The sequence below is a fragment of the Aptenodytes forsteri genome, unplaced genomic scaffold (genome assembly GCF_000699145.1).
Source record: "Aptenodytes forsteri isolate BGI_AS27 unplaced genomic scaffold, ASM69914v1 Scaffold8, whole genome shotgun sequence".
NCBI lineage: Eukaryota > Metazoa > Chordata > Aves > Sphenisciformes > Spheniscidae > Aptenodytes > Aptenodytes forsteri.
The window spans coordinates 6,400,351-6,427,424 of NW_008796218.1; the positions used below are offsets into that span (position 1 = coordinate 6,400,351).

The window sequence follows — 27,074 nt, forward strand, 5'->3', positions numbered from 1 at the left end:
CATTTAGTGATTTGCATGAGCAAATCGAACCATAAGGCATGAGACCCAAAGGTAATCATATCTTACTAGTTCCACTGCTCACAGCAGTACCCGTTAAGATGTCCAGAGGAAACTGTGGCACCAATTCAGCAACAGAAGCAGCTTGACTTTTACAAGCTGTTCTTCAAAACATTTGTCTTCATATGCTCAGTGTCTCTATTTTAACCATGGACAGGCTATTTGTGCTCACCATACCAAAAAGTTTTCCAGGCATTCTCCAAAAGCCCCCTTTCTCTCTAAACTAGCACAGAAATGCCATGTAAGCTTCTCATTTGTAATGAGAAATTAAACTGGTTCTGCAGCTACCTAAAAAAAATTTTGTTTCTTTGTTGTTCCAATTCCTAATTGTAACTCACGTTGCCTTCTCTACCTGCAGTATTTTTAGCTTACCCATTGCTATTTTTTCCAGATGAAATCAGAAATGGTTTGAAAGCCATACTGTGCTCTGTACAATGGACTGAGACAGTTTTCCAAAGCCTTCCTCCAGCATCCAACACAACAGCTTGAAAACATCCACGTAAACCCGTCTTGGTGAACTTTCCAAAGTTTTTCAGACTTAGTACAATGTTACCAAAAAAAGAGAAAACTTACAACTTTTTCTGACAGAATTCCTGAGTAATTCCCTAGTCTGCTTGCTTGCACAGATGTTTTAAACAACACCAATTCATTTTTCTATTCTATGAATCCAAGTTTTTCTAGAGTTAGAAAGACTAGATTGGAAAATCTATTCTGAGGCCAAATGGCTTGCTGCTGGAAGACGTACTAGTTCAATCTGACAAGCATTTTAAAGGCTTGCTGATTCACAAAACCACCTACATGCTGCCTACCCTATGCAGCCTGAATTAGCTGTCATGGTTGTTAGGCCCCTGTTAAGATACCATCTGACCCCTCTCCTTAACTTTTGTGCTTTGGAAGCATTTATTATGAGCTGCGTTATGGTGGTGCCCTCCAGTGCCATGATAATTAAGATTTTTCTCAGTACTGGCTATAAAACCCCTATTCTCCATGAATTTGTAACTCTGTCACGAAGATTCTCTGGGACTCAGTGCTTAATCAGCAAAGAGAATGTGACTGTATCAAATTCTGCTCAGCCTTTTCTTTGGAACAAGGGAGAGATGAAATGTTCACAAGTTCAGAAACACAGTGTTACACTGGATATTAAATGTAGCCTTAAAAATAACACTGGTGATGTCAAGGCCATTGGTGTCTGATGTTACTCCCACGTTTTCTACCTTTGAGCTTATTGTAGGCTGTGCATCAACTATAACGAAGTGCAATGCACTGAGCCCTTACTCTACTCTGTAACACAGCAATTGCCAACAATAAATACATAGAGGGGCACATCCTAGTAGCACAAACAGTAACCCCTACTTCTTCACACACAGCCCTCCTCTCTCCTGGACAAGCACCCCATGATCCCCTCAAGCTCACCAGACCTGAGCAAAAGAGTAACACACACGTGATGGTTTGTTCCTAATTTACAATTACTTACCGCATCTGTTACCCACATGCATCTGTCCTACACCACAAGACTGCTGTGGCTCTGATAGCTTGAGAGACTTTCTGGCCATTTCGTGGTCCACGCCAGACACACGAATGCGGAACTGGTCCCTGCTGACTGTCTTCCGTAAGGTTCGAATGGTTTTACGGAACCTCTTTTCAGTCTTTTTCCGAGCACAGCGCACATCACATGTGTCTGAAAAGTATCAAGGGTGGAAGCTGCTATAAGTGACCATGCACAAAAATCCACCCAATTCAAAAGACCAACCAATGCAAATCACTGAGAAAGCAACTTCTGTGAACAAGTCTGAAATCCTTAAGGACAACACCACCAGGCTAGAAGAAAACTAATCAGACCACAAGACTAATCTATGGGCAGCTTTTTGATCTTTGAAACTATCCCATCCCTCACTCTTTTTAAAGCAGTAAAATTCATTTTCAAAACAGGAGATACTTTTTATTATCATTTTGCATACAGATAGAAGTGAAAAATACAGAAGTTAAGGAGCAAACAGCAAGAAGCTTCAAACCGCACCTTGGATTATTTTCCAACCAACCTGTCACCTCCTTTCGGCTTGTTTCAAGCTCAAAGTCCGCAGTGATAAAAATTTCTCTAGTCGCTGTCAGTCTACTGAGGGCTCCATGAACTTTCTTGCCAGAGCTGCATGTTAGGTTTACATAGTGGAAGCTCTCCATTACTGAATTATGTCTCTCTGTATGAACAAAATTAAAGGAAGCAAAAGCTTGGCCAGCTACGTTATTGAACATTCACTAGTGCTCAGCGCATATGTTGTCATGAAGAGCTAAAGGGGAGCAAATGATCAACTCCACATACCAGTAAACAAACAGTTTGGCCAGTTTCTCAACTGGTACACCCTCACATAGATCATGGCTCCAGTGCACCTACAGACATACTGTCAGGCTGAGGCTCTGGCACTGCAGCGGGTCTGAAGCATGATTCACTGCTAGGATGAGAACTTGGCTGCAGTGCTCAGCTCGCTTCCCCTGGGTTTTGCTAGAAGGTTCTAATGAATTGCCTTTGCACTATGCAAAGCATCTTAAAACTATGACACTGCCTGCATCAGGCAGGCTACTCAAGGGAAAAAATTTTGCACTCATATGAAGCATGTGAAAAACATGTTAGCTTATAATGGTGTTTAAATTAAGTAGTAGCTGCATACACAGAACATTTGGAGACCGTTTTCAAGGTTTCAATGAGGAAATAAGATTTAGTTAAAGAAAACACCCGGAATAAGCTTTGGTTCTGGAGTTTATAACTCTTCACTGAGCATCTAGTGTAGTTTCTCACTGTTACTCTTCTAAGGACAAACAAACTGACATGCTGATTCATCATATTGTTTAATGACTTTTTCCTCCAGCTCCTTTTTTTTTTTTTTTTTTTTTTTAACCAAATGTACTCCTCCTCATTTTCTGCTGACTTTGTAAATTCCCAGCCTATACTTTCTGCCTTGGAACAGATGGAAGAGCTGACCTCACTGTGTCCATCTGGGGCTGCTGAAGTATAAAAGGAAGACAAGAGAAAAGAGGAATAACTCTTTGGCAACAGTCAGCATAAAAGGCCGGGAGATTCTTCACTGAGGCTTCAGACAGTAAGGAGCAGGTGACAAAGGAAAGAACAGAAAGAACGGATAGAGAGAGAAAGGAAAGGAAGAAATCAAAAGAATGAAAAGAATGGTTGATTTTGCTGAGAATTTATTGGCAGTGGTACAAACAGAAAAGGAGAAGGGCTTTCCTAGCAAGACTGTAAGGTTGTCACAGGGAAGTCCTGTGATCTGAAATAACTATTGCAAGAATCATGGCTGGGAAGGAGTGTGATTCATGAGGTCAGTGAAGAGCAGAAAGTTTGCAGTCCTCTATGCTTTGCTTATGCTGTACTTCATATCTGGAAAGCATTTAATAAACCCTGAGCTATGGCTCTAATCTGCTTACCTGCATTTTTATATTCATACCTGGTATCATCTGTTCCAGACCTTGAAACATCTCAGTCTTTTTCAAACTACATTTTCCTTCATTTAATTTAAAGGTTACGCTTATCTTGATGGCTGAAGTATCTTCAGGAAGAAACAATGACATGTTATTTTAAAAAAGGAATAGAAAATTTAGATAACCCTAATGTCACATCATAATGATGACATCAAAAAATATGCTGATATAAAGTGAAAAGCGGTCATCACAGAAAACCCGAAGAGATGCCAGCTTCCTCCTGCTGTGAAGCTGGTTCACAACTGGAATTGGAACAAAGTGTGATAGGTTTTATTTTATTTAAAAAAAAAAAAAAAAAAAAAAAGAGAGAGAGAGAGAGAGAAGAAGAATGAGATCAAGTCCAGATCTGCTACTGGGTCAATCAAATAAAGGTTAGCTGAAATCAAAGGAGATACTCCAAACCAGTTCAGAAAGTAGTTTGTCTATATAAAATAGCACCTCTTACCTATTTAGCTTTAAATGCTTTCTAAACTTTACTGTCCAACAGCTCAACCTAAACATATTGTATGTTGCCCACACTGTCCAGTTTGGATGTCTAGAAAGAGGCATGACACTCCTGGCCTAGCTGTTTATTTCACTACTGATCTTTTTATCTTTCCTTATTTTTAAGTCTTATAGTTTGAGTGATGCTGATGAAGCCGTACAAGGGGAATTTCCTGCTGTAATCATGAACTGCAATCACGAGGAAGAAAAAACAGAGGGCGTATAATGGAGAGGGAAAATAGAAAGTAAACAGAAACACCCTTATTTCAGTTATCTATTAAAAGAAATCAGTCAAATCATGCAACAGTAAATCTAGTTATTACCCAGCCAGCTGGATGCATTTGTATTTTGCTGCTTTTTCTTAAGCTGAGATGACCTGCCACAGGTGAGGGTGTAGGCATCTTGTGTTCCTAACAGACAGACCATACAGACAGACAGTAAAGACAGAGGCACTGTACACAGACTGAAGACTCCTGTAGTATAAAAGACATTTTTAATTTGTTGATCGGCATCATCATCTTCACCTTTTTCAACAATGTTACTCATAAAATACTCCACACTAGAGCTTGTCTCTTCCAAAGCAATTTAAAGGGTTCAGGAAGAAAAGCAGCATCTGTCCCATAAGCACTGGCCAAGTCTGCATGCTGTGTCCTGTGGGGTGGAGGGGCTGTGCAAGCAAAATCTCAGACCCCACACAGGGCTGGAATGCCTTTGCCCCATTCAACAGTGGCTCTCGGGGCCAATTAAGGAATGGCCCAGGGAGCACGGAGAATTCTGCCCTGTCCTCCCCAGCTTCAAAACGACAGTTGTCATGAGAAGGGAATCTGAGGGTAGAGTGGTTATAAAAGACAAGGAAAGGGGGACTTTCTTGGGACACGGGCAGGGATATAGCCCTTTATTATCTATAGTGAAAGGGGAAAGGTCCCCGTTAATTTTTTATTTCTTGGGGCTTCCATGAGAGTTAGGAGGTTTGCTACTCTTACACTCTCTACAGAATCATATGCTTGTTTTTGTTGGTTTTGACTTACCAGAAAATACCTGAACATCCGAAGAGCAGCTTAAGAAGCATCTATCGCTCCCACCACTCTTAATGCAGTGCAGCAATACCTTGGGTGACATATTATCAGGCAAGGGACCCTTCATCTCTAAATAGGATAAAACAAATACTCGCAGAAGTAAAACATCTACATACACCCTACTAATAAATCTTCATGCAGCTGCCTTTGTAGCTGGTACCTGAGAGCACCCATGTAATTAATATGCTGTTTAGACAGAAAATCAAAGCAAAATAAAATCACTCGAAGATCACACCACACAAGTAATTTGCTTTCAGGTAAAGCTATCATCAGCAAACCTTCTCATGCAGAGAAACAAAAGGAAATAGAAGAACTAGCTAGATAAAAGCACAGGAAAGAAAGCATCAAAATCCCTCAAAGTATCTCCTGTTTTTGGGTTTGGTTTTTTTCTCATTTTTACCAGTTTCAACATCAGTACCATCAACGCCTGACCAAAAAGTAAAGCGGAATACCGGGAATGATGACTCATACCACTTAACTGGACAGATCAAGATTTTCAGATTTGACTATAACCACATGGCCATCAGACACATCAGGAACAGAAATGTATTTACTAGGCACCTTACCAACACAATCCTTTTTATTCCAGTGTAATTTGTAGTTAGAGTGACACAGGCATTCATAGTCTCCCAGCGTGTTCACACACAGCTGTTGGCAACCACCATTGTTGATGCTACATTCATTAATATCTACAGAGGAAAGGTAAAAAATACTTTTAAAAAGTTACTCTTGCCAAAGTTCTGTACTCTAACTCCACTAGGTAAACATGTACACAAATACTGCTTAGTAGAGTTTGGAAAAGATTTTAGGAATGCTATCTGAACACCCACCTTGAGATAGTTTTGTTTTCATGGAAATCCTTTGATAAATATCAAAATTGATCAAATGTCAGAGGGGAGATGTTAGGTATGTCCTTAAACCACATAACTAAAAAAATATCCAGCCTCAGCAATATGATAACAAATTAACTCAAAGAAAAGGAGACCAAATCAAGTCTGCATTGCACTGTGTCTGGTTAATTAATATTTCTTATTTGGAATAAAGACAGACAACATGGACAGGATTCATACTGATCAATCCTCCAAAGTGCTCAGGTAGATACAACTGCTGTGGAACACTATTTGACTCCATGTGTGCAAATAACACCATTGTATCACCATTGTCCCTTTTGGCCAATTATCCAATTTCAGGGCCTTGCCCTGCCCAATAAACGCCAACAGGAGGAGAAACTACTGACAACACAACATACTGCCTTTGGTGCAAACTTGCATGCTGATGCAGAATATACTGTTCACCAGTGGTGTATCCCAGGGGTCAATACTGGGGCCAATACTATTATCCTCTTCATTAAACCTGGATGATGGGACAAGAGTTCACCCTCAGCAAGTTCGCAGATGATACAAAACTGGGAGGAGTGGCTGATACACCAGATGGTTGTGCCACTATTCAGAGGGACCTTGACTGGCTGGAGAAATGGGCCGACAGGAATCTCATGAATTTCAACAAAGGGAAATGCAAAATTCGATGTCTCTGCTTCTCAGATCCACCCTGATGACTGCTTCACTTGTCTCCAGTAGCTTTATGGCAATTATACATAAACCTAGAAAGCTGCAATCGGGAAATCTCTTGCGAGTCCCAGAAAGTTTGTGCAACTGAGGGTACCCACTTCTATGTACACTTTTCTCAATAACAAGTTCTTGTCACTGCTCTCCCCAACCATTTGTCCCCCCCTCTAGATAGGTAACAATTTGGTAAAAAACACTGCGAAACAGATTACAAAACTGAGCTAATTTCAGGGGAAAAACATGCTACTAACAGAACTGAGACAGCAGGGGTAGGAATGAGCAGCGGAGGAATAATGGAGAAAGAAGGGAACACCTTAAATTGGTACTGATGCCTAAGATTCCACAAAATTAGCCCAAATCTTTGGTTTTCATTGACCTTTTGTTAGGATGCTGCATGCAATGGCAACCTATTATCTCCAGCACTTATTGGCTTCTTCCATATAGGTCAGAAGGTGTATACTCAGTATCCCTACCAGCTTTGACACAGCCTGTGATTGCCAGTAAGTGAAGGACTTACTATGGTACAAGGATTAATGTTTTCTGCACAGGAGTATGATATGAAGAGGCCAATTAGCAGCCAACAGCAAAATTACAGCAAAATAAAGAAATGGAATTAATGCAGAGGAATTCATGAGAATAGACTTCTTTTAGCAAGCAGAACACATGAACAGCGTTACTGCCCATGCAGACAGGTTTCCCTTTTCATCAGGATAAAACGCAGTGATGTTGTAGCCCTGTAATCTTCTTTGCAGACTTTCTAGAGGCAGAGGTTAGAACAGATCAGGCACACAGAGATCTCTAAATTGTTATCTCCAAGTTCAAATGTGCTCATTCTGCCTCAGAAATAAATAGGTCTTACTCAGAATTAAGTAAGCATATGGAGTCAGTAAGGTCTTGCCTAGAGTTCATATAAAACAGGTTTAATTCCATTTAGTGTCCAGTTATTCACATTTCCTCATGTTAATTCTAGGAGTTTGTTGCAGAAATACTCACACTTGACACACATTGAGGTTCTGTGAACATTCTTCTCCCTTTCCTTTAACTTTTCTCGTAGGAAAGACATAAAAGATTTAAGAGTATTAATCTCGGCCAACGTAAATCAGTGGTACTACATCAGCTAAATTCCAATCTACATCACATGAGGATCTGACATATGCACAAGAGCAACCTGCAAAACCGTAATTTTCTAAGTTGTCCAGAGCTTCCTGTTCTTTAAGGAAGAAAGATCTTCCTGTTCCACTGACTTTTCATTAAAGTCAATGAGACTTCTGCACGTAAAAAATCTATCAAATTATGGCTTTCATATCCAGGTGCAAAACGCATCAGATAGTCACATGTACTTTCTGGATGCAGGTTAGAAAGGGAAAATCATTTGAGCAAAGACAGAAATGAGCAGGATTAGTTTCTACTTTTGCTGTGTCTCCTTATCATGGCAAAGAGTAAAATTTACTCTATACGCCTACTGTATATACATAGGCTCGTGTGTTGCACAGACACTAATTAGACCTGTGGCAACAGCACTCTATCAGCACAGCCTGCAGTGTCTTCTTATAACTCACCTCCACAATGTGTGAAGCCATAGAGAGCGTATCCTTTGTTGCAAGTACACTCAAAGGTGCCTGGATGATTGATGCACGTGTGGTCGCACGTCCGTTCAAAAGAGCATTCATCAATGTCTGCAAGTTTTAAAGGGATACATCAGTATCTTTCAGCCTGACAAGGGAGCACTGATGAGCTAACGAAGTTGGACAGAGATGTGCAGATTTATATAAACTAAGCAAATAATGTAAAATAATGAAATGACAACTTTTAAAAGAACAATTAGTTTGCCAAACAAGCTTTTCTTGGCAAACATGAAAGCTGCTGCTACATTTTTTAACAATTATGTTTAAAATAAATTATTCTCTTCTGTGGGAGAAAAAAAATGCTGACAACACTCTTATTTCATTAAGAAAAGTCTACATAAGGTCTGCAGAAATAGATTTACAAAAGAGTATTGCCTTTGCTTCTTCCCCATAAATGAAAGCAAAGGCCACATTTTTCACTCTATATAAATATGCAGTGCCTGATTTAAGTCTGCTGAAAATCACCATGTTCTGAGATACACCTGAAGACAGATGACTGGAATAATTTGGTGAATTTTTCCATGGATCCATCATACTGTATATTTAGACTTCAATGTCTGTCTCTAAAAGCTGCTGAGATATCTGTTTTCTTCAGTGAAAGTTTTCCTTGGCATTACAATCACTTTGCACACATCTTCTTTGTAAAGCATAGTTAGTATAATAGCCTAATCACGATCTCAGTGAATTGAATGGTAAAACAGTAAAATTACCATCACTTTCTGAGGCCCTGAATGTTTATTATACCATCAAAAGCACCTAAAACTTCTGTGCTAGTACATTATGCATGCCATGTAAGAATGTTGCAAGATACAAAAAGGATACATCAACATCACTGACACATTACATCATTCTTTTTTCTTGGGCTCTGGCATGCTTCAAGATACCACTTTTGAAACAATCTAAGGAAAGTAACAGAAGTGACAGGGACTAAAGGGAGATGCAAGTCTTTAAAATACATTCATAAACAGATTCCATTAAAAAAACCACAAACTATCTTGAAAATCTTATCTTATGTTTTTATAGTAAGTTTGTTCGTATAAATAGTTGTCCTTCTTTGTCTGATTTAAAAAGAATAAGAATGCACCAAAAGCCCAGGTGAAAGCTACCTTCTGTTGGTCAGTTCAGCTTTCTGAAATTCATCATTAATGTCAGCTGGTTGTCTAGGAAATGGAATTATTCACCTCCCCAGTTGGCTGATTGGCTTTACATTGTTTCATACTGTAGCTTTTCCAAAACCATAGACCATTTTGATCTTTACGTTTTAATGTATTTAAGCAGCTGAAACAGGATTGCTAACTCTATATGTACAAACCATTATATAGAAAAGCAAATATGCTTTGCAAGTCTCACAGGAGAAATCTGTCATCCTAAAAATCAAATGCTCTATGATGTTTTAGGGAATAGTGATTCCAGTCTGTATACAGGCCTGTAATTTCATAGATCACGTTATATCTTTTTTTCTTTAAATAATGAACTCATGGCATCTAAATATCCCATTAAATAAAAATAATTTCACTGCAATGGTGAACTAGTCAGTAAGATGGACAGAGAGATATTGTCTATTTTCCCCTGTAAATTATTTTAAGACCATTAATAGAAGGGGGGGAAGCGTTATGCTCATAAAGAGCTTTTTAATTTGATGCTATCTCTGTCGCTTCCAGATAATAGTTCACTGTGCCGTTAAACATACCTCCTACAATAGTATCAATCCAACTGTATTAACTCAACAGCTGTTTCAGAAAGAAAAAAAAAACAAAACAAAACTGAGGCATGAAAATTATTCTGGAGTCCATTATCACTTCATCATTGCAGTAGATGTCCAAGCCATGCTGATTTGTTCTACTTCTATTGCCTCTCCAGTGCACATACCTTGACAAGACTTCTCATCTCCATTAAGAAAAAATAATTTCACTGCAATGGTGAACTAGTCAGTAAGATGGACAGAGAGATATTGTCTATTTTCCCCTGTAAATTATTTTAAGACCATTAATAGAAGGGGGGGAAGCGTTATGCTCATAAAGAGCTTTTTAATTTGATGCTATCTCTGTCGCTTCCAGATAATAGTTCACTGTGCCGTTAAACATACCTCCTACAATAGTATCAATCCAACTGTATTAACTCAACAGCTGTTTCAGAAAGAAAAAAAAAACAAAACAAAACTGAGGCATGAAAATTATTCTGGAGTCCATTATCACTTCATCATTGCAGTAGATGTCCAAGCCATGCTGATTTGTTCTACTTCTATTGCCTCTCCAGTGCACATACCTTGACAAGACTTCTCATCTGTTAATAATTTAAATCCTTTTCTGCAGCTGCAATCAAAACTGCCAACAGTGTTTTTACAGAAATGATCACAGCCTCCATTATTGGACTGGCATTCATCAATATCTGTAACAAAAAAAAGTGCTTCAGCAAATAAACACAGTACATTCAACATACTTCCACTGCCAGATCCAGAAAACAGTCACGTCCAATTGGTTAGAGAAGCCCAGAAACAAATCTACTGAGACTACTACAAATTTTAAGGAAGATCAGATCTAGCTCTTAAGAATGACCTGGCCCATTCAGCCCCATGACAGTGTTATTTGCTTTCATTTAACGTATTGCTGTTAGTTACATTTGGGTACATGTATTCACAAAAGACCATTTCCCTAAGTTCTGTTTGGAAACACTTTGACTTAAATGCTTTCTAACAGGTTTTAGCTTTTTAAACATTCTCTCCATTTCCTCTTCCTAAGCCCTGCAGAAATCTCAGACAGAGACTTCCTGAGCTACCCTGTCCTTTTCATGCCAATATTAGAATGAGTTCTTTATCTAATATTAATTGACTCAGGCATGAGGATTCCATCATTTTTGCCTAGCAGAACAGTCTTAACATCTAATTACTGGAAAATGTATTCTAATATACAACCTAAATGTCCCTTTGCTCCTTTCCAGTACTCTCATTAGAGCTGCTTGGACCAGTATAAGTAATTCTACTCACACATCCCTGTTTACACACTGATATTTACTTACAAACTGCTCTAATACCCAGCTGACTGCAGGTAAAATAGCAGACTATTGGACTGTATGCCTGTAAGAACCTACACACCTACCTCCCCCCAGTACTGACCTCTACTTTACCACAGACCTGTATTACCTCCTACCAAACCTCATCTGTGAAAAATGAGGCCATCTTGGCAGGAGGGGTGGAAGTGGTGAGGGGGAGGGCAGAGCAGCAGAGATTCTCTGCACATGATGCACCTGATGCGATGGAAACCCCTGGCTGCAGTCCTTTCTTAGGTCAGATTACACATACTGGTTTTCCTCTGGACAGTGGATTACCTTCATTTGGAGATTAATACCTTACAGCAAGGTGTTGGTACACACGTGTCCACGAGTGTAAAATTCACCTTTACATGTCTTCCCATCAAACTGGAGCGTGAATCCAACAGGACAGCTGCAGTGAACTCCGGTCGATGTATCTTTACACGTACGATCACAGCCGCCATTATTTACTGCACACGTTTCTAGCCAACAAGATAAAGCTGAAGTTTGCTCAGGGATATTATAATGGTAACAAGAAACATCATGTGATACAAGGCACGGTTCCAAGCACACTGCTATTCAACCACATTTAGTCTAGTATACATGAGCAGCTACTAAATACGTGTGTTGGCAAAATCCCTGCCTCAGCTGTCCATTTTTTTGTGGAGACTCTACAAACTAAGACAGTGTCTCTGGATATTCTCGTCCTTAAATGCAAATCCCTGCTCCTTGATGATGAATCTGTTCCTGTCAGTCTGTCTCCTTATGCCCACACTCAATGCCGGCTGATCCTCTGACACTTCCCACCAATGCTCAGACACCTGGTAACACTCAGCACTACTAAACCAGTTTTCTTAAATCCCTCCCAATACACCTTCACATGCTACCTGTGCTCCCAGTCATGGTGGATTACACCCACACCAAGCGTTCCTTCAGGCTTGTAACCCAGGTGCCATCTCAACCTAACGTTCCTCTAACTTCCCCCTCTGCAAACTACATCTAAATCTCACCAAACCTTTCTAGCAAACACCCCTAAAATACAGTTCCTCACATCCAACTAAACAGAAATAACTCACTCTTTGGCATTCATCCTCTCGTAGTCAAGTCTAACCACCTCAGTCAGTCTAACAACCTTTTCACTGGCTGGACAAATGCAATTTTATCCAGCACATATTGATTCAGAGAGCTGCAAAGATCATTTTTTATGTCTGCTTTTTGGAATCCTCTCTTTCTAGCTCTGTCTCCTAGCTGTCCGCAGCATCAAGCATACGCTACTTATTCTCAAGTTTTGAGACCTTTACTGGTTTACTCCCTCCCAGTCTCTCATCTCACATTCAATATTGGGAGGCTGTGTCCAACATCCACATGAACACAGAGTGCCTCTTCTTTCTTTCTCTTTCCACAGAAATGTCATTTTTTTGAAAATGAGGCTATTCATTTAGGTGTCTAAATATGGATTCAGGAGCTCCAAGCTAGCCCTATACTTCTGGTAGTTTCTTCCTCAGCCTCCATGCTCCATGCCAGTTCTGTGCCAAATGCCAATAAGCACAGTAAATCACCCTGAATGCCTGGAGTAAAGGCTTTTGAGAGGTGCACATCCACTGACCCAGCTGCCCTGAGACCACAGCGATCGTTTCTCATGCCAGTGCCTTCCCAGTAGTGACAGACCCTCAGAGGCTGGCATTCTGGGCCAGATGTGAACACCTCTAGGAAGAATAAGATGGCCTTGTATCCTAACATGTCCTTCTAGATGCAATCCACCACTAGGCCAAATTCTCTTCCATGCAGAAGTATACTTTCAATTGAAGACAAGCAGGTAAAACACTGCTTCCTCCACAATCACTTGGCTAAAACTGTAGCACAGAAGGAATTGTACTGCAGTCCCATGAGGAATTAGAACCAGTGAAACATACACTACTTCAAGGGCAACTTCCTGACACCTCCTACTGACCGTCACAAACAATGTACATAGTTTCTTATACATTATGGAATAATACTATTTCCTTAAAAGGGAGTGAGGCATCTCAGGCAGATTCAGCCTGAGATGAATCTGAGATCATTCAGCCCAGAGCTATGATGGTTACAACAAAACCCCCCCAATTCTTCAATCTAAAAGGTTTCAGCAAACAGCAAAATTATTTTGGATAAGCACTTTTACCCATAAGCAACCGTCGCTTCACCCTCTTGTCCACATCAGCTCCTGCTGTAGTGTTTCCCTCAGAAATTTCAATAGCAGCCTCTTCCCTCTCTGTAAGGAACATGAAAAAAGCAAATGAGTAAAGGTCCTTGACCAGAAGCCTCATCTGATATCCAATACATACACACATGCAAACAGCTGCATCGCACGCTGAATTATCAGAGACAGTCGGAACTGACTAGGCAATTTTTTTTTTTTTTTTTTTAAAGAAAGAAATAATGAAAATGATGAAGACCCTTCAGTCAAAACCATGAGAATACTTTGCTTTTGTTGCTTCCTTACAACTCATATTTGCTTCAGTATTCTTAACAAAACAGATGTGCTATGGATGTAGTGAACAGCAACAAGATGAAAGAACTAATTGAACTGTCATGAACTGTTCTGTTAAGAGCACACTGTCATCATCTATCATGGACTAATACAAGGACCAGCCAGTTACGCCTGAGCATTTGATTTCAATCAAGAGACAGCAAACTCTTCCAGAGACCGGAAGAGTTTATAAATCTTAAGTGCTTTCTTTACTGGATAATTGCCTTGCAAAAATTGTACTTTAATTCACTTTGAAGTTCTGGTTTTAACAGACATACTGCTTGGTTACACTCTCTGGCTCATGCTATACAAGAAATTGAACCTAAAATATCCTAGAGGAAAGGGAATCTTCTGTGGTTAGTGACAGGCCTTGTGCTTCAGAGGGACCAGTGATAATTACAGGCTGCAGTAGCATTAGGTAGCTACTTATATAGGGAAGCATAAGTTGCCTGGACCCAACCAACTCACTCATGCACTAGCAGGTTTCTTAGCTTTGGATTCCTTGACATTTTCTAGCCATACTATTTTGAGGAGCATTAATCATGCACACACAGCAACGCCACACCACTCTAGAGTTGCTCATCAACAGAAAACTACTTCCCTCCACCGTATACTGACCCAGGCAGGTTTTCCCGTCCACATGCATGATGTACTTGGGGTGACATCCACAAATAGGCCCATTATCAGCATCATCACATGTATGTTGACAGCCACCATTTCCATGATTACATGTTACTAGGAAGAAAATACATGTTACATCTCACAAGTACTTCCAGCACCTTTGAAAGTGTGCAATTTTGTCTCCATTTGACTATCCAATACACCTTCCTAACATGCTCCTTTCCTGAAGAACTCTGTGAGACTGATACACTGCAGAGCTCTCTTGTGGAGCTGAACTTCCTGTCATTATGAATGATGGCACAACTCCCAAACTGCAGGTATTGTAGCAACCAATAGGCTGGTGTGATAGTGTCCAGCAAAGCCATTGATTCTAGTTTAATTCAAATGCGCACAATTTAGGCGTGTCATCCCTGTTTAGCTATAACATACCAAATCCCTTATCATTGCAAACAGAACACTATTTGTTCACTTTGGGAAACCATAAGCATACGCAGAATGTTGCATACAAATGCAGCTCCTCTGGTTCTTGGACAGTTCAAATCCTGGTCGGCATTCACAGGCAACTCCTCCTTTGGGCGTTTCTCTGCAGATGTGGGCACAGCCATGATCTTTATTCATGCAGCTCATGCCTTCTGCAAAACAGGACAAGTGCAGGAGCATCAGCATCCTCAGCATCTCTGTGTGCAGGCAACAGTCAAATAAAGTCAATTCAATACACACACGGACAACAGCCTGCTACTTCTGGGAAGACTGTACAGTGTTAGGACAAGAAGTGTAAGCTTACAGACAGGAAAGGCAGAAAGTCCAATCCTGCAAAGTCAATGGCCCCAAGGTTTCTCCATCTGTGATCTTTTCTGTGCCCACGTTCTTTGACTGCAAGGTCAAAAAGCAACATCCCTAGATCTGTACAGCATCGGCATTCTCATCCAATGCTCTCAACTTTATACCAGTGTTTATAAAACCTCTTCATTTCTTTTATAAAAATGGCAAGATCAAAGCCTAAAGAGCAGCCACCAGACACAGGAATGCCTAGGCCGACAGTCACAAAAGGCAACCCTACTTCAACTACTGGCCTACAAAGCAGATTCCCAAAGTCATAACCTACCTCAGCAGTGACCAAGTGGTGACCAGGCAGACGTGCAGATTGTACATATGCTATATGTCAATTCTCTTTTTTGTTAACCATTTTGTTTTAATTTTTTTCTGATTTCAATACATACCTCCCAAAATAACCCCACTGGGGATTATCACAGTGTTCTGTACTTCTACACACCTTCCCAGCTGGACAGAATTTAGTGCCAGTGTCTGCTTTAACCAAATGAAAAAGCAATGTGACACTAGTGACTTTCTTCCTTTTGGTGCACCTCCTAAAATCATCCTGTCATTTTTGTCTCTGACAGTTACAAGCTGTTCGTGCACCAACACTCAATGACTGCCAGAGTGTCTTGTCTGGCCTTTGCAAAAAGTTGAAGTCAATTAAACAGGGAGCAATTGTTCCTAGAATTATTGTAAAAACTTCTTTCCCCTTGCCCCATGGTTCAGCTAAATCAACGCCTTTGCCATTGGCAAAATGGTGACACAATTTGTACACACACAATTTAAAACTACACAGCAGCTGGCTGAGTTATCAAATGGGATCATTAGACCAAATTAAAGGAATAGTTTTTCTTCTAACAGTACACCACAGATTTTTGCTGAAGTCTTCTACAGTGCTACAAAATTGGGAGAGAAGACAACTGAATGCTCTCTCCTCAGGTATATGGAGAACCCACCTCTGCCATCAAATTCTCTGCCTTGGTGCATTTGGCTTTTATAAGACATGTTACACCAAAATGCTCTTTCTTCTTGGTGAGAACACTTCATTTGAGAAGACTAAGTAGAGCATACTTTGGCTGCAAGGGCTTATCCCACATTACCTCAGTGAACTTCTACTGAGTTGAGCAGATGCACAATCAGAGAGAGAATGAAAAGGGTGACCATGCTGCTAAAAAGGGATTGTGTGAACAATTCCACACCCTATATATTTTTTAAAACTTAACACAGCCCCTTTTGCAGCCTTATTACTAAATGAAACAAAAACACTGTATTGGCAAGCAGAGGTCAGATCGTCACCATTATTCCACTACACTTCAACTAGGTCCTTGCTCTGCACACAACTATTCTCGCCATCTGAAGCACAAGCTACAGTACCCTTTATTAAGACAGCTTTAAGCACCAAAAGAATGGATAGTGCAGAGCCTAGATTATTCTGCTCTACTGGCTTTTTGATTCCTTTCCCACAGTGAGGACTCTGTAGAAGTCTAACAAGACAATGACACTTCAAATCCTGCAGCACACAGACACAGCCCAAGGACCCCACATGAAAGCTGTCATCCATTATTGTGCTGTCATTCAAGGAACAAGACAACCTATGAGGTCACAAATTAGCCTCATTAACTCTTGTGCTTTTGTGACACTTCTGTTCTTAAGCATGCAATATGATTTGGTCTGTTAACTCAGAGGCGTTAGAAAGCATTAAGAGAATTAGCAGCTTAGTTTCTGTTAACAAAGTTATTCTTTTGTCTCTATTGAGCTACCAAAGGGGAAACTGTTCGAGCAGGTACTTTGGTAAAGTTCACTGACATCAGACAAATCATTTAAATGCTCAATTTGGGATTGCTCCGTTCTGAGTGAGCAGAATTCAATCAGGTCTCCACAGAAAGCTAAAACTGCACTTCCCAAACCAGGGCACGTTTTAATAACAAAGTACCCATTGTGTAACAAGGTACATGACCAAACCCACCAAAATCTAGTTGACCCAAAAGACAACGTTTCATAGAAGATACACACATCCACACGTTCTAGCATTTACTATGAAGCCGCTGCTTATTTCCAAAGGTGGTAGAAGATTTCTACTCAGCCCCATTTTATAAGGTTGTATTAAAGAAACATCTGTAAAACCATAAATGCTGTGTGACTGCAAACTCCTTCATGGACACAAAGTCGCCCAGGTCACATTGTTCCAGAGCTGTTGCAATGGCAGACAAGGAAGCTGAATCCAGTGCCTGCCTGGCCTCGCGGACCCCAAGCCAGATGAGTCCTTTCTGATGACTGGACCTTCGCAAAGTTACCCAGCAAACTTCAGTAAGATCTGAGCACTCCTGTCACTGACAAGACACAGGCAAAAAGCCAGCATGGTATTTCCCTATAAGATCGTGTTAAATTAATCTCTTGCATGTATGATCTGTGTTTAAATCTTTGTCTTTTTTACACGGAAGACGTAGGGACATCACCACCAATCTGCTAAGAATATTAAGGCTCCATTTAGGGCACATTCAAACAGGCGCTCAATAGGACAGAGGGAGAGGACGCAATTGTACGAAGAACTACCAGAGATTCTCAGAGGCACCCTCTAATAGGCAAATGGCAAGGAGCATCAGCACAGCCAGCAGAACAGGACATCCCGGGAACGCTTTAGTCTTCTTTCATGCTTTCTACACCCTTGTGTTAAGGCAACTTTTTCCAAAAAGCTTTCTAGTTATCACTGTTCTCCACAGTCAGAAGGGCTCTAAGAGCAACAGCTGGGATGGTCCCCTGTGTACAAGCTTTCAGTCCACATGGTGATTTCAAATGTGGCTTTCATCTTGCAGGTCCAATTCACTCCCATTGATTCAGTCAAACAAGTAGATAGCTATGACTGTGAAATACCACAAGGGAGAGTAGCAAGATTTGTCATCCATAGCAATAGCAACCACAAGATGTACTACATATTTACTCGTGAAAAAACTCTGTTTTCCTTCAAATTTTTGTATTCTCTAATATGGAGCAAGTTAAACACAGAAACAAGCTACATGTGCATGGCTGTCCTGCCAGCTACTGTAAGAGCCTCCCAAAGTAAATCCATTCTCCCACATAGAGATGAAGAAGAGCTCATTCAGAGCAGACAGCCAAGGAAAAAAATAGGATTGTGCACAAGTTCCCAAGACACTCTTGAGTTCCTGTGGTTTAAGCAGGGGCTAGGCAGAACCATCAAGCCCCTCAGAGCACCCCTATGCTTCAGACCAACACAGTCATATCAAACGAAAAATCAACTTTAATTATCAAACTCTCCCCTAATAGCTACCTGACCTGGAGTCTCATGTCACAGTAGGTGACAGGGAATCCAGAGGATAATTGCAGATAGACTTGGAAAGGCAGATGACTCGTAGGCTCCCCTGTTACACTGGTCATCAGGAGGAATACAACAGCCCCAAGCCTCTCTATTTCTCGTATATCAACTCCAGTTCACTCTTTTCCTGTGTATGTAAAGGCCAGTATTGCAGATCACTAGGAAGGTCTCTCAAGCACTAATGTATGCACTCTCTTAACTGGGCTGGGAGACAGGGAAGGAAATACTCCCTTATATTACAGATGAGGAGCAAAACTGAATAGACAGGCTAGGCAGTAGGTGCCAAATGCCGTTTCGATCAGTGCTGTGAGGTCTCAAAAGAGAACTAATAAAGTATATACACTGAGAGATGCATACACAAGGCAGAGAATAGAAGACCTAGCAATGAACAGAAAAGCAGAGAACAAAGTGAGGGGAAAGATAAAGCAATGAGATTTGGCTTAGAACAGACCTGTCCACCCAGGGGGAGAAAAAAAAAAAAAGAAAGAAAGAAGTGGGGAATCCTGTGGAGCACTTCTTCACAGTAATGGGGGGGAGGCAGGAGGGAAACAGTTACAGCATGATAACCTGAGAAAATAGCTTTTAAAGAAAACAAAACAAACACTTCTGTATTTTAGAATGAAGAAAAAAAGCATTTGAGGCAAAAACAGTATGGGTTTTTGTCTTAAGACTGGTTTTCATAAAAATATATTTAATTTAGTAGTTTTTAGAAAAAAAATGCATCTTTTTTTCCTCTTGCTTTTCTTTTTCAAAGAAAAATAAAGACTAAATGAAGTGGAAATTTGGTATTATGGAAAAAAGGCCTTTTTTGCCAAAAGGTAAAAGAAATTAGCATTTGAGGCAAAAACAGTATGGGTTTTTGTCTTAAGACTGGTTTTCATAAAAATATATTTAATTTAGTAGTTTTTAGAAAAAAAATGCATCTTTTTTTCCTCTTGCTTTTCTTTTTCAAAGAAAAATAAAGACTAAATGAAGTGGAAATTTGGTATTATGGAAAAAAGGCCTTTTTTGCCAAAAGGTAAAAGAAATTAACTGCATCTTTAAAAACAAGAGAACAGAGGTAGAATTCCAAAGGTACAATTCAGGGAACAAATATTAATGACAGGAAATGCTGCTGCTGTTAGCTCAGGAGAGTAGAAGGTACTCACGTAGCAGCAAGTAAGAATAAAAAGAGTTGGAAGTTTTTCCTCACTTGGCATCGGACAAGACAAGGAGTTCAAGCAACTGATTTTCATCCTTAGATTCTTCATCCATGCACACACACAAACACACATCACTGCTAGCAAGGCAACATGAAGGGAAAATGACTTGCCCCACCACTGCAGCCTTCCTGCTTGTCCCCAATCCTGGCTCAGCTCCTGAAGTGGCAAGCTGAGCAGTGGCCTGAGAAATCACCATGCATCAGCAGACCCCCATGAGACCAAGTCCAGTACCAGAGAAGCTGAGAATACAAATTCTTAATTCAAACAAAAGATCAATTCAGCTATGTCAGATGACAGCCACCTCAGTGCACTCATCTGTGGATGGCCATATATGTCTATAAATGTTGATCTCTTCACTATGGGAATTTTTAAAGTGAGATTTGTTTATTCATGCCCAGATTCCTCTTATAGTCATGCCAACGATAAGCCACAGATTAAAGAAAGCTTTGCAGCTTTAAATACTTCTTAGTAAGAAATACACTGTACAGTTCAATGGACAACTCCCTGATCTGAGCAACCACTTTAAAGTATTCCCTAAGGGCATCCAAAATAATTTTGTTCAATCCAATGTCTAATTAGATATCCAAGGCTCTCTGATCTCTCAAAGGTCGCTTCATAAAGGTTTCACTCAAAACAAAGAACGTGATTTGAATACCTTTGGGGCTGACAAACAATAAATCTCTTAGCTGAAACCTAAACACTGTACCGGGAATCTAAAAGGTACCTGAAGGTAATGCAGGTATTGCCCTGTAACTAAAGCCAATGGAAATGGTCAGAACTCACTGTCCTTCAATTTGTTGCCATTCCCTGGGTCACGACACAGCTTAGCTGCACAACAGAGCATAAAGTACACTGAGAATACAGCAGTACAGCCTTTAACAAGCACAACACTGCAGACATACAGGTGGGATCAAAGGGGCAGAAGGGATGTAAAGAGTCTTCAAAGTCACTTAGAAGATTCTGACACACTGTTCCTTTTAAAAGGAGTGAGGACTTCAAGACCCTTCACAGCTTTGAAAAACTCAACCTAAAAATACTTTCGAAGCTCCTTTAGAGATTTTGCAGTTAGCTTCTGTCAAAAACTCCTGCTTGGTGCCTGGAGGGAAGCAGCCAGTACCTTCTGAGCGGTGGATGCATGTATGCTGGTTATCACTTAGAAAGAACCCTTCCTTACAGCGACATTCATAGCTCCCCACAGTGTTGACACAAACATGCTGGCAACCACCGTTGTTGAACATGCATTCATCTGTATCTGAAAGACAGAGAGAGAGGAAGAGAGAGAGATCAGCTTTGTACTAACACCAGTACACCCATATTGGCAGCAGCCACTCAATACGCAGTACAGACAGACATCTACTCGGCATGTAACCACCCAGGCAGCTTAGACACCCCAGGCTAGCCTGTTGTTGTTGTGCTGTCACCCTTGGGAAAGTATATTTTTGCTGCTGCTCTTCCCCTGTTTGCAGCTTGCCCAATCAGTCACAGGGCTCCCAAGAAATGCTGGCAAACTAACCAGTTACTGGTTACAACTAAGGCAGAGTAGCCTCGGTGCAGCCAGAAGCAGGGCTCCACACTCCACCTACGTGAACGTACTCTGCCTCTCAGTGCAGCTGGATAGTACTACCACTCAGCAGCCTAGCACATTTACAACTAGGCTGAGCATCTATACATGGTTCTGTCTTGTTCAGTGGGACGCAACTGTGGCTCCAAGCCCATCCGAGCTATAAAAGCTGTTTTTCCAGAAAGCTCCCCATTCTAAAGCAAAGGTGGAACAAGAAAAATACAAACCTCAAAATAAACTTAGCTGAAAACCTATCCCCTGCTCCTTACTTTCACTCTAGCTAGAATTCACACATCACATCTGTTCTGATGCTCAGTTTGATTTATTATCCTCCTCCCTCAACTCTAGGTCATCACCACTTACCATCAAGGCTGCTGCTGTATTGCCTGACTGCAGTCAAGGACAAGAGCGGAAGTTCTGGAAATAGTTTTAATGTTGATTTTGCAATATTCAGAGCTTCAACAATACCAGAGAATATAGAAAGGTTCTGCTTGCAAGATAACCAAGAGAAACAAAGAGCAGAAAAACTTCAGCTAAGCCTCTGAACAACAGGATGCTCATCCCAACCTCCAATTCTTTGGAATTTTACCCCTTAATAAGCGCAGGTTTTTGTAACTACCACCAGCAAAGAATTTTCCTCCTTAATTTTCAGAAATGCCAATTTGAACAGGAAGTAAAAATGCTCAGTCCCTTAAAAAACAGGACAAAATGTTGCTGAGGCAAAGCACTGGTCTCATTTGCAAATTCATATGGAACATCATGTTTGCTCCCTGTTCTGTTCATTGTTCCTGTGCTAATAGTACAATGTTTTTAATTTAACATTGTAGCATTTCTGGCATAAAACAGATGTCTTCTAAAAAAGGAGAAAGAGAAAGGCTTTTAGTAAGAAGCATAACATAGTATTACAACAGATTTAATTTCTACTGAAGGCAACAAGTAAGCCAATTGGATGCAAAAGAATGTGACCTGCTGTAGCAAAAAGAGCGGCTGACATATCTCCATCACAGAGAAGCTGAGTATTTTAGAGTGCTACAGTGATGTGAATGTGCAAACAATCATGAATAAACAGCCACCATGAATCTTTAGTACTACAGATTTGAACTCCAGCAGATGTTTCTGTCTTACAGACCTTGGAAAGCTTTCAAAAAAAATCATCTCTTTCCAACAAGTAATTGTCTATTTGGCTTAAACCCAGGCACGCAGCCGAGATCTTCAAAAATAAGGGTGAGAGGAGGGCAACCCTGGCGTGAACAAGGTAAATAAACAGATTAAGAGAAGATGTGATCCAATTTGCTGCATGCCAAAATATTTATTTAACATTTACATCACATCTCAAAATTGGCAGGTCAGTGGTAAAAACTTCATTGTATGTCAATGACATTTTATTTTATTTTAAAAAGTCTGCCATGCAATACTGAGCAGCTTCCCAGTAACATAACAGATGGTAGATTTTGGTCGAAGTTACGTCTAGGTCTTACTGATCACAAGTCAGCTGAAGTATGCTCTAGAGGGGCTACTGGATACAAAGAGAATACACCCTTTAGTGGCATTGTAAGAGGCAATGTGTTTGTTCACATTCAGCCCTTCATGGCAACCTCAACTGAACTCCACTTTGTGTTACACAAACGCACTAGAGAAAAATAAGATGGCCTTCCTATTATTTTAAAGTATCAGCAAATATTTTGCTTTCCTCTCTACTTTCTTTAGTGAAATACTTGGAACTTAGTGACTTCATCCTCTCATCCACACTCAGTACAGCAGAAGCGAAAAACTGAGCCATCTCTGAAAAAGTAAATGGGACAGGTACCATGGTGCAGGGCAGAGCCACACAGGGTACCCAGCGTGGGTCCTGGAAGCAGGACAGCTTCATCAACATGAGGCTCTGTCCCAGGGAAATAACACCGGCAGCATGCCACACTGCCAACAGGCTGGCAACTCATGCATTTCTGTACACTGCTCCACCGTGTGCTGAAGAATACCATCACAATAAAACCACAAGGTCTTGTTACCCATTTTAAAAAAATTTTCACCTGCTGGCACACAAAAAGAAGGAAACTGTCAAGGCTGTAAATAAAGAAAAGAAAAAGAGTGTGAGAGAGTGTGTGCATGCAGGGTTCAAGGGAGTGCTCCCAGGATTGAACATGTTTCCAGAGTTGCATACTTTGCTTCACACTATCCACCCAGGGAAACTCCAAGCATTTGGCTTAGTCCCTCTGTACTTCAATGGCTTCTATCATATACAGCTACTGCACGCTCCTAATTGTCCTTTCCTTACAGCTTGCATGTCAGGAAGTACTCAGACACAGTAAGAGTGAGAAGCCCGTACATTATAGATGTATGAGAGAGAAGATTTCTAAACCCATAAAGACACCTGAAACTGATCCTAAGCTAACTTTGGAACAGAAAAGACAATGATAGCACATGTTCTTTTACATAAACTCATTTAGCATAATAATAGATGGCACTTCACACATTTTAACCCAAAGCACTTAACAGAAATGGAGCGCAATTCTCCTCATTTACAGAGGGGGAAAGAGCCACACTGGGATGGTACATCAGTACCTGGAATTCCTTAGTCCCTTATGTAACATTCTTCTCTAGCTGAGCTGATTCAGCCCAACAGATCGCCATGCATTTCCCATGGATGCAGTTAAAGTATTATGTTAGCACCACCACTCGCAATGTTCATGAACACACTTCTTACCCAGGCAGTTGTGGCCATCTTGAGCCAACATAAAGCCGTCGTAGCAAGTACAGCGGTAATTTCCTGGAATGTTGAAACACTCGTGGACACAGCCTCCATTGAAGTCGTTATCACATTCATCAATGTCTAAGGAATAAAGCAAAAGTCACCATGATGGACGCTTGCTTGAGTGTTAAAGACAGTTAGAGATGCGACTGTGTAAATGCGAGCAGCAACTGCTGTCTGAAATCATCATTGTCTTGCAAATAGACTATACTTAATGCATTACTTGCTGAATGTTTCTGAAGAGTGACAAAATGCCCTGAAATTCCCCGTGTATCTTTACCTTATAGTTTTTAAGGCTGCTGGTTGAACAACAAACTAACTATTAGACCAAGTGATATTACTAGGTGAAAAGCCATGATTGTCTTGCAAATAGACTATACTTAATGCATTACTTGCTGAATGTTTCTGAAGAGTGACAAAATGCCCTGAAATTCCCGTGTATCTTTACCTTATAGTTTTTAAGGCTGCTGGTTGAACAACAAACTAACTATTAGACCAAGTGATATTACTAGGTGAAAAGCCATGCAATCTGTTTGCCTTTGATTTTGTAAACAAGTAGTAAATCAGGTGAAGAAACAATGACTATTTTGATTTAAAATAATCCTCCACATTCTAAGCCATTATTTTTAATGGCTCTGTCTTCTTAGAAATACTTCATGCTGACACAGGCAGAGCATAGTGCTTCCATCACTTTACCTTCACATTTCTTCCCTTCGCCTGTGTAACCCACTTTGCACATGCACTTGTACAGCTTTGGGGTGTTTTGACAAATAGCGTCTGGGTGGCAGTCATCAAGCCCCAGGGCACATTCATCCACATCTGTGAAAAGACAAGATTCAGAAGGTGGAGAACAGGGCATGTCTCCTGTACACATCACTGACAAGATGAGTAAGGCAGAGCGCCTGTTTGTGGTGCGTGCACACATATTATCTGTATTTGTGAGTCAGGACAGAAACATGCAGAGACCGTATCTGAACTTAAATTTGTATAATGCTCTACCTGCATATAGATGTATTTGTATGCAATTCAGATAAGCTGGTGTTAAGCTTTTGTACCCACTTATAAATACATCCAAAATAATCTATTATGGGCTAGATCCTCCATGAGATTTAGCTAACAGTTTTACAGAGATTCATTAGAGACTGTTAATCTTTCTGGTTAATAAAAAACAGTTATTGAAAGAGTTCTTGATCACATCCGTGACATCACCCTCAGGAAGCCCAATGATTTTTAAAATAACAAGGGGAGTTTACAGAAATGTACTTTCAGAGTCACCACCAACACGTTAAAAGACTGACTTACCATTAAACAGACATACGATTTATAAATAATGCCAATTTTTTTAATACAAGAATAGTATCTGGTGAGCAGCATTGCCAAATCACCTGGCCAGCCATCACAAAGCACAGCATACTGAAGCAAAATATCCAGGTGGAAACTTCAGAGCAGAGGAAATGAGGAGAAAGGGAAACACCAACAGGAGGAAGTCCTGGAGATGAAGAAGTGTAGACAGAAGAAGAGGAAGAAAAGTTATGGGCAGCAGAAGACATCAGCAGAAGTTTTTCATACAGCAGAAGAGAATTCAAACACAGAAACAGGAAGATTTCCAGCAACAGGCTAAAAGGAAGAATTGCAGAAGCAGCACCCCACATAGATACAAAAAGTGACTCCTAAAATAACAGGATGAATTGCAGGAGTATCAGCAGAAGGTGACTACTTAAATAGTCAGCCACTCTTTATAGTGGGGATCACTTTCTAAAGGGGAATTTCAGCCAGCACCTCTCCCATTTACAATTATAGCATTCACCTCTTTTTTTCTTCCGCGCCCCCCCCCCTCCCCCCCATCACAAAATATGCCTGTAGGTACTGCAGCAGTTGCCAACTTCAGAAAGTATTCATGTAGTTTTAACTCCTAATGGGGTTTGGCAGTGGGAAACAAGGCAAAGAGCCAGTGCTACAGCAGCAGTGCTCTCCTGGCTCTCAGGTGCACACAGAACCGGTAACAGTGATGGGATCCTCAGATACCACCTCCAAAAATAAAGGGGAAGGTGGAAAACAGCCGGAGAGAGTGGCAGAATCCACTTCCTCTCAAAGCAGAAAAGTCAAGCCATTAAAAAATAGGGGAAGCAGTGAATTGAGGGAGCAAGTCATGCAAGGACGGGTACAGGGAATTGCTGAGAGGCCTCCAGCTAGTGGGATTCGGGGAGATGGGGCAGAAGGAAAGGATGGGTAGTGAAAGACAGACAACAGACAGAAAGAACCATTAGCCACATGCGCTGGCTGCATACCCCCTGCACAGTAAGCTCTCCCCTTCCCAGCCGGGGCCTGGGAGGCAGGGGGACACACCTGCCCCGATAAGGCAGGTCCCAGAAAACACAGACCAGGGAGGGGGCTTCTTTCAAAGCTGTGGCACAGAGACGTCAACTAGATCTCATGCCAGCAGCAAAACGGTCATTCTGCTACTTTATTTTTACACTAATGCTCTGTGGTCTGCAGCGGACAGGGAAGAAGAGCAGGAAAAAAACCCAGCATTAATGCATACAGAAGCATGGAAAAGAGGGCTAGGGGGAAAAAAAAAAATCATTAGGCACAGGGAGCAAGATCTCCTCGTGTAGTGACAGTAGCCTGAGCTGAAGAGAGACCCTGGAGGAGGGAGACTGTGAGCAAACAGCACAGCCTTAAACTTGGCAGTAAGGCAGACGTGGAGGAGGCTGCAGGAAGAATTACTGGGTTTATTCCTCGGCGACCAAAGGCAGATCAAGCAGCGATACACGCAGAGCTTACTTCCCTGCTCCTCCGGCAAAGGTGAGACACGTTAACCAGGTGCCCTACCCCTCGGGGGTCAGCCCTGTCCCCAGACGAGACCGCCTGGAAACCGGCATTTGAAAGTCACCAGCGGTGCCTGCAGCGCCCCGCGACGAGCGACACCCCCCGCCCCCCCGCTTCGGTAACGGTCCCCCGCTCGCCCC

At 41.1% G+C, this 27,074-nt stretch overlaps 1 protein-coding gene across 1 annotated transcript in view; it reads right to left on the minus strand.

Annotated features, from left to right (window-relative positions):
• The window catches only part of SCUBE2 (signal peptide, CUB domain and EGF like domain containing 2), a 39,607-nt gene extending 14,643 nt beyond the window's left edge, over positions 1-24,964 (minus strand). The window contains exons 1-15 of the mRNA XM_009288901.1: positions 24,802-24,964; positions 24,061-24,186; positions 20,913-21,047; positions 14,953-15,078; positions 14,444-14,560; positions 13,478-13,567; positions 11,685-11,801; positions 10,558-10,680; positions 8,227-8,343; positions 5,669-5,791; positions 5,055-5,171; positions 4,350-4,436; positions 3,510-3,611; positions 2,097-2,252; positions 1,532-1,735 (exon numbers count right to left, since the gene is read on the minus strand). Of these exons, the coding sequence (XP_009287176.1) occupies positions 1,532-1,735; positions 2,097-2,252; positions 3,510-3,611; positions 4,350-4,436; positions 5,055-5,171; positions 5,669-5,791; positions 8,227-8,343; positions 10,558-10,680; positions 11,685-11,801; positions 13,478-13,567; positions 14,444-14,560; positions 14,953-15,078; positions 20,913-21,047; positions 24,061-24,186; positions 24,802-24,964 (1,903 nt within the window). The remainder of the gene's footprint in view (positions 1-1,531; positions 1,736-2,096; positions 2,253-3,509; positions 3,612-4,349; positions 4,437-5,054; positions 5,172-5,668; positions 5,792-8,226; positions 8,344-10,557; positions 10,681-11,684; positions 11,802-13,477; positions 13,568-14,443; positions 14,561-14,952; positions 15,079-20,912; positions 21,048-24,060; positions 24,187-24,801) is intronic.
• Between the last annotated feature and the right edge of the window lie 2,110 nt (positions 24,965-27,074).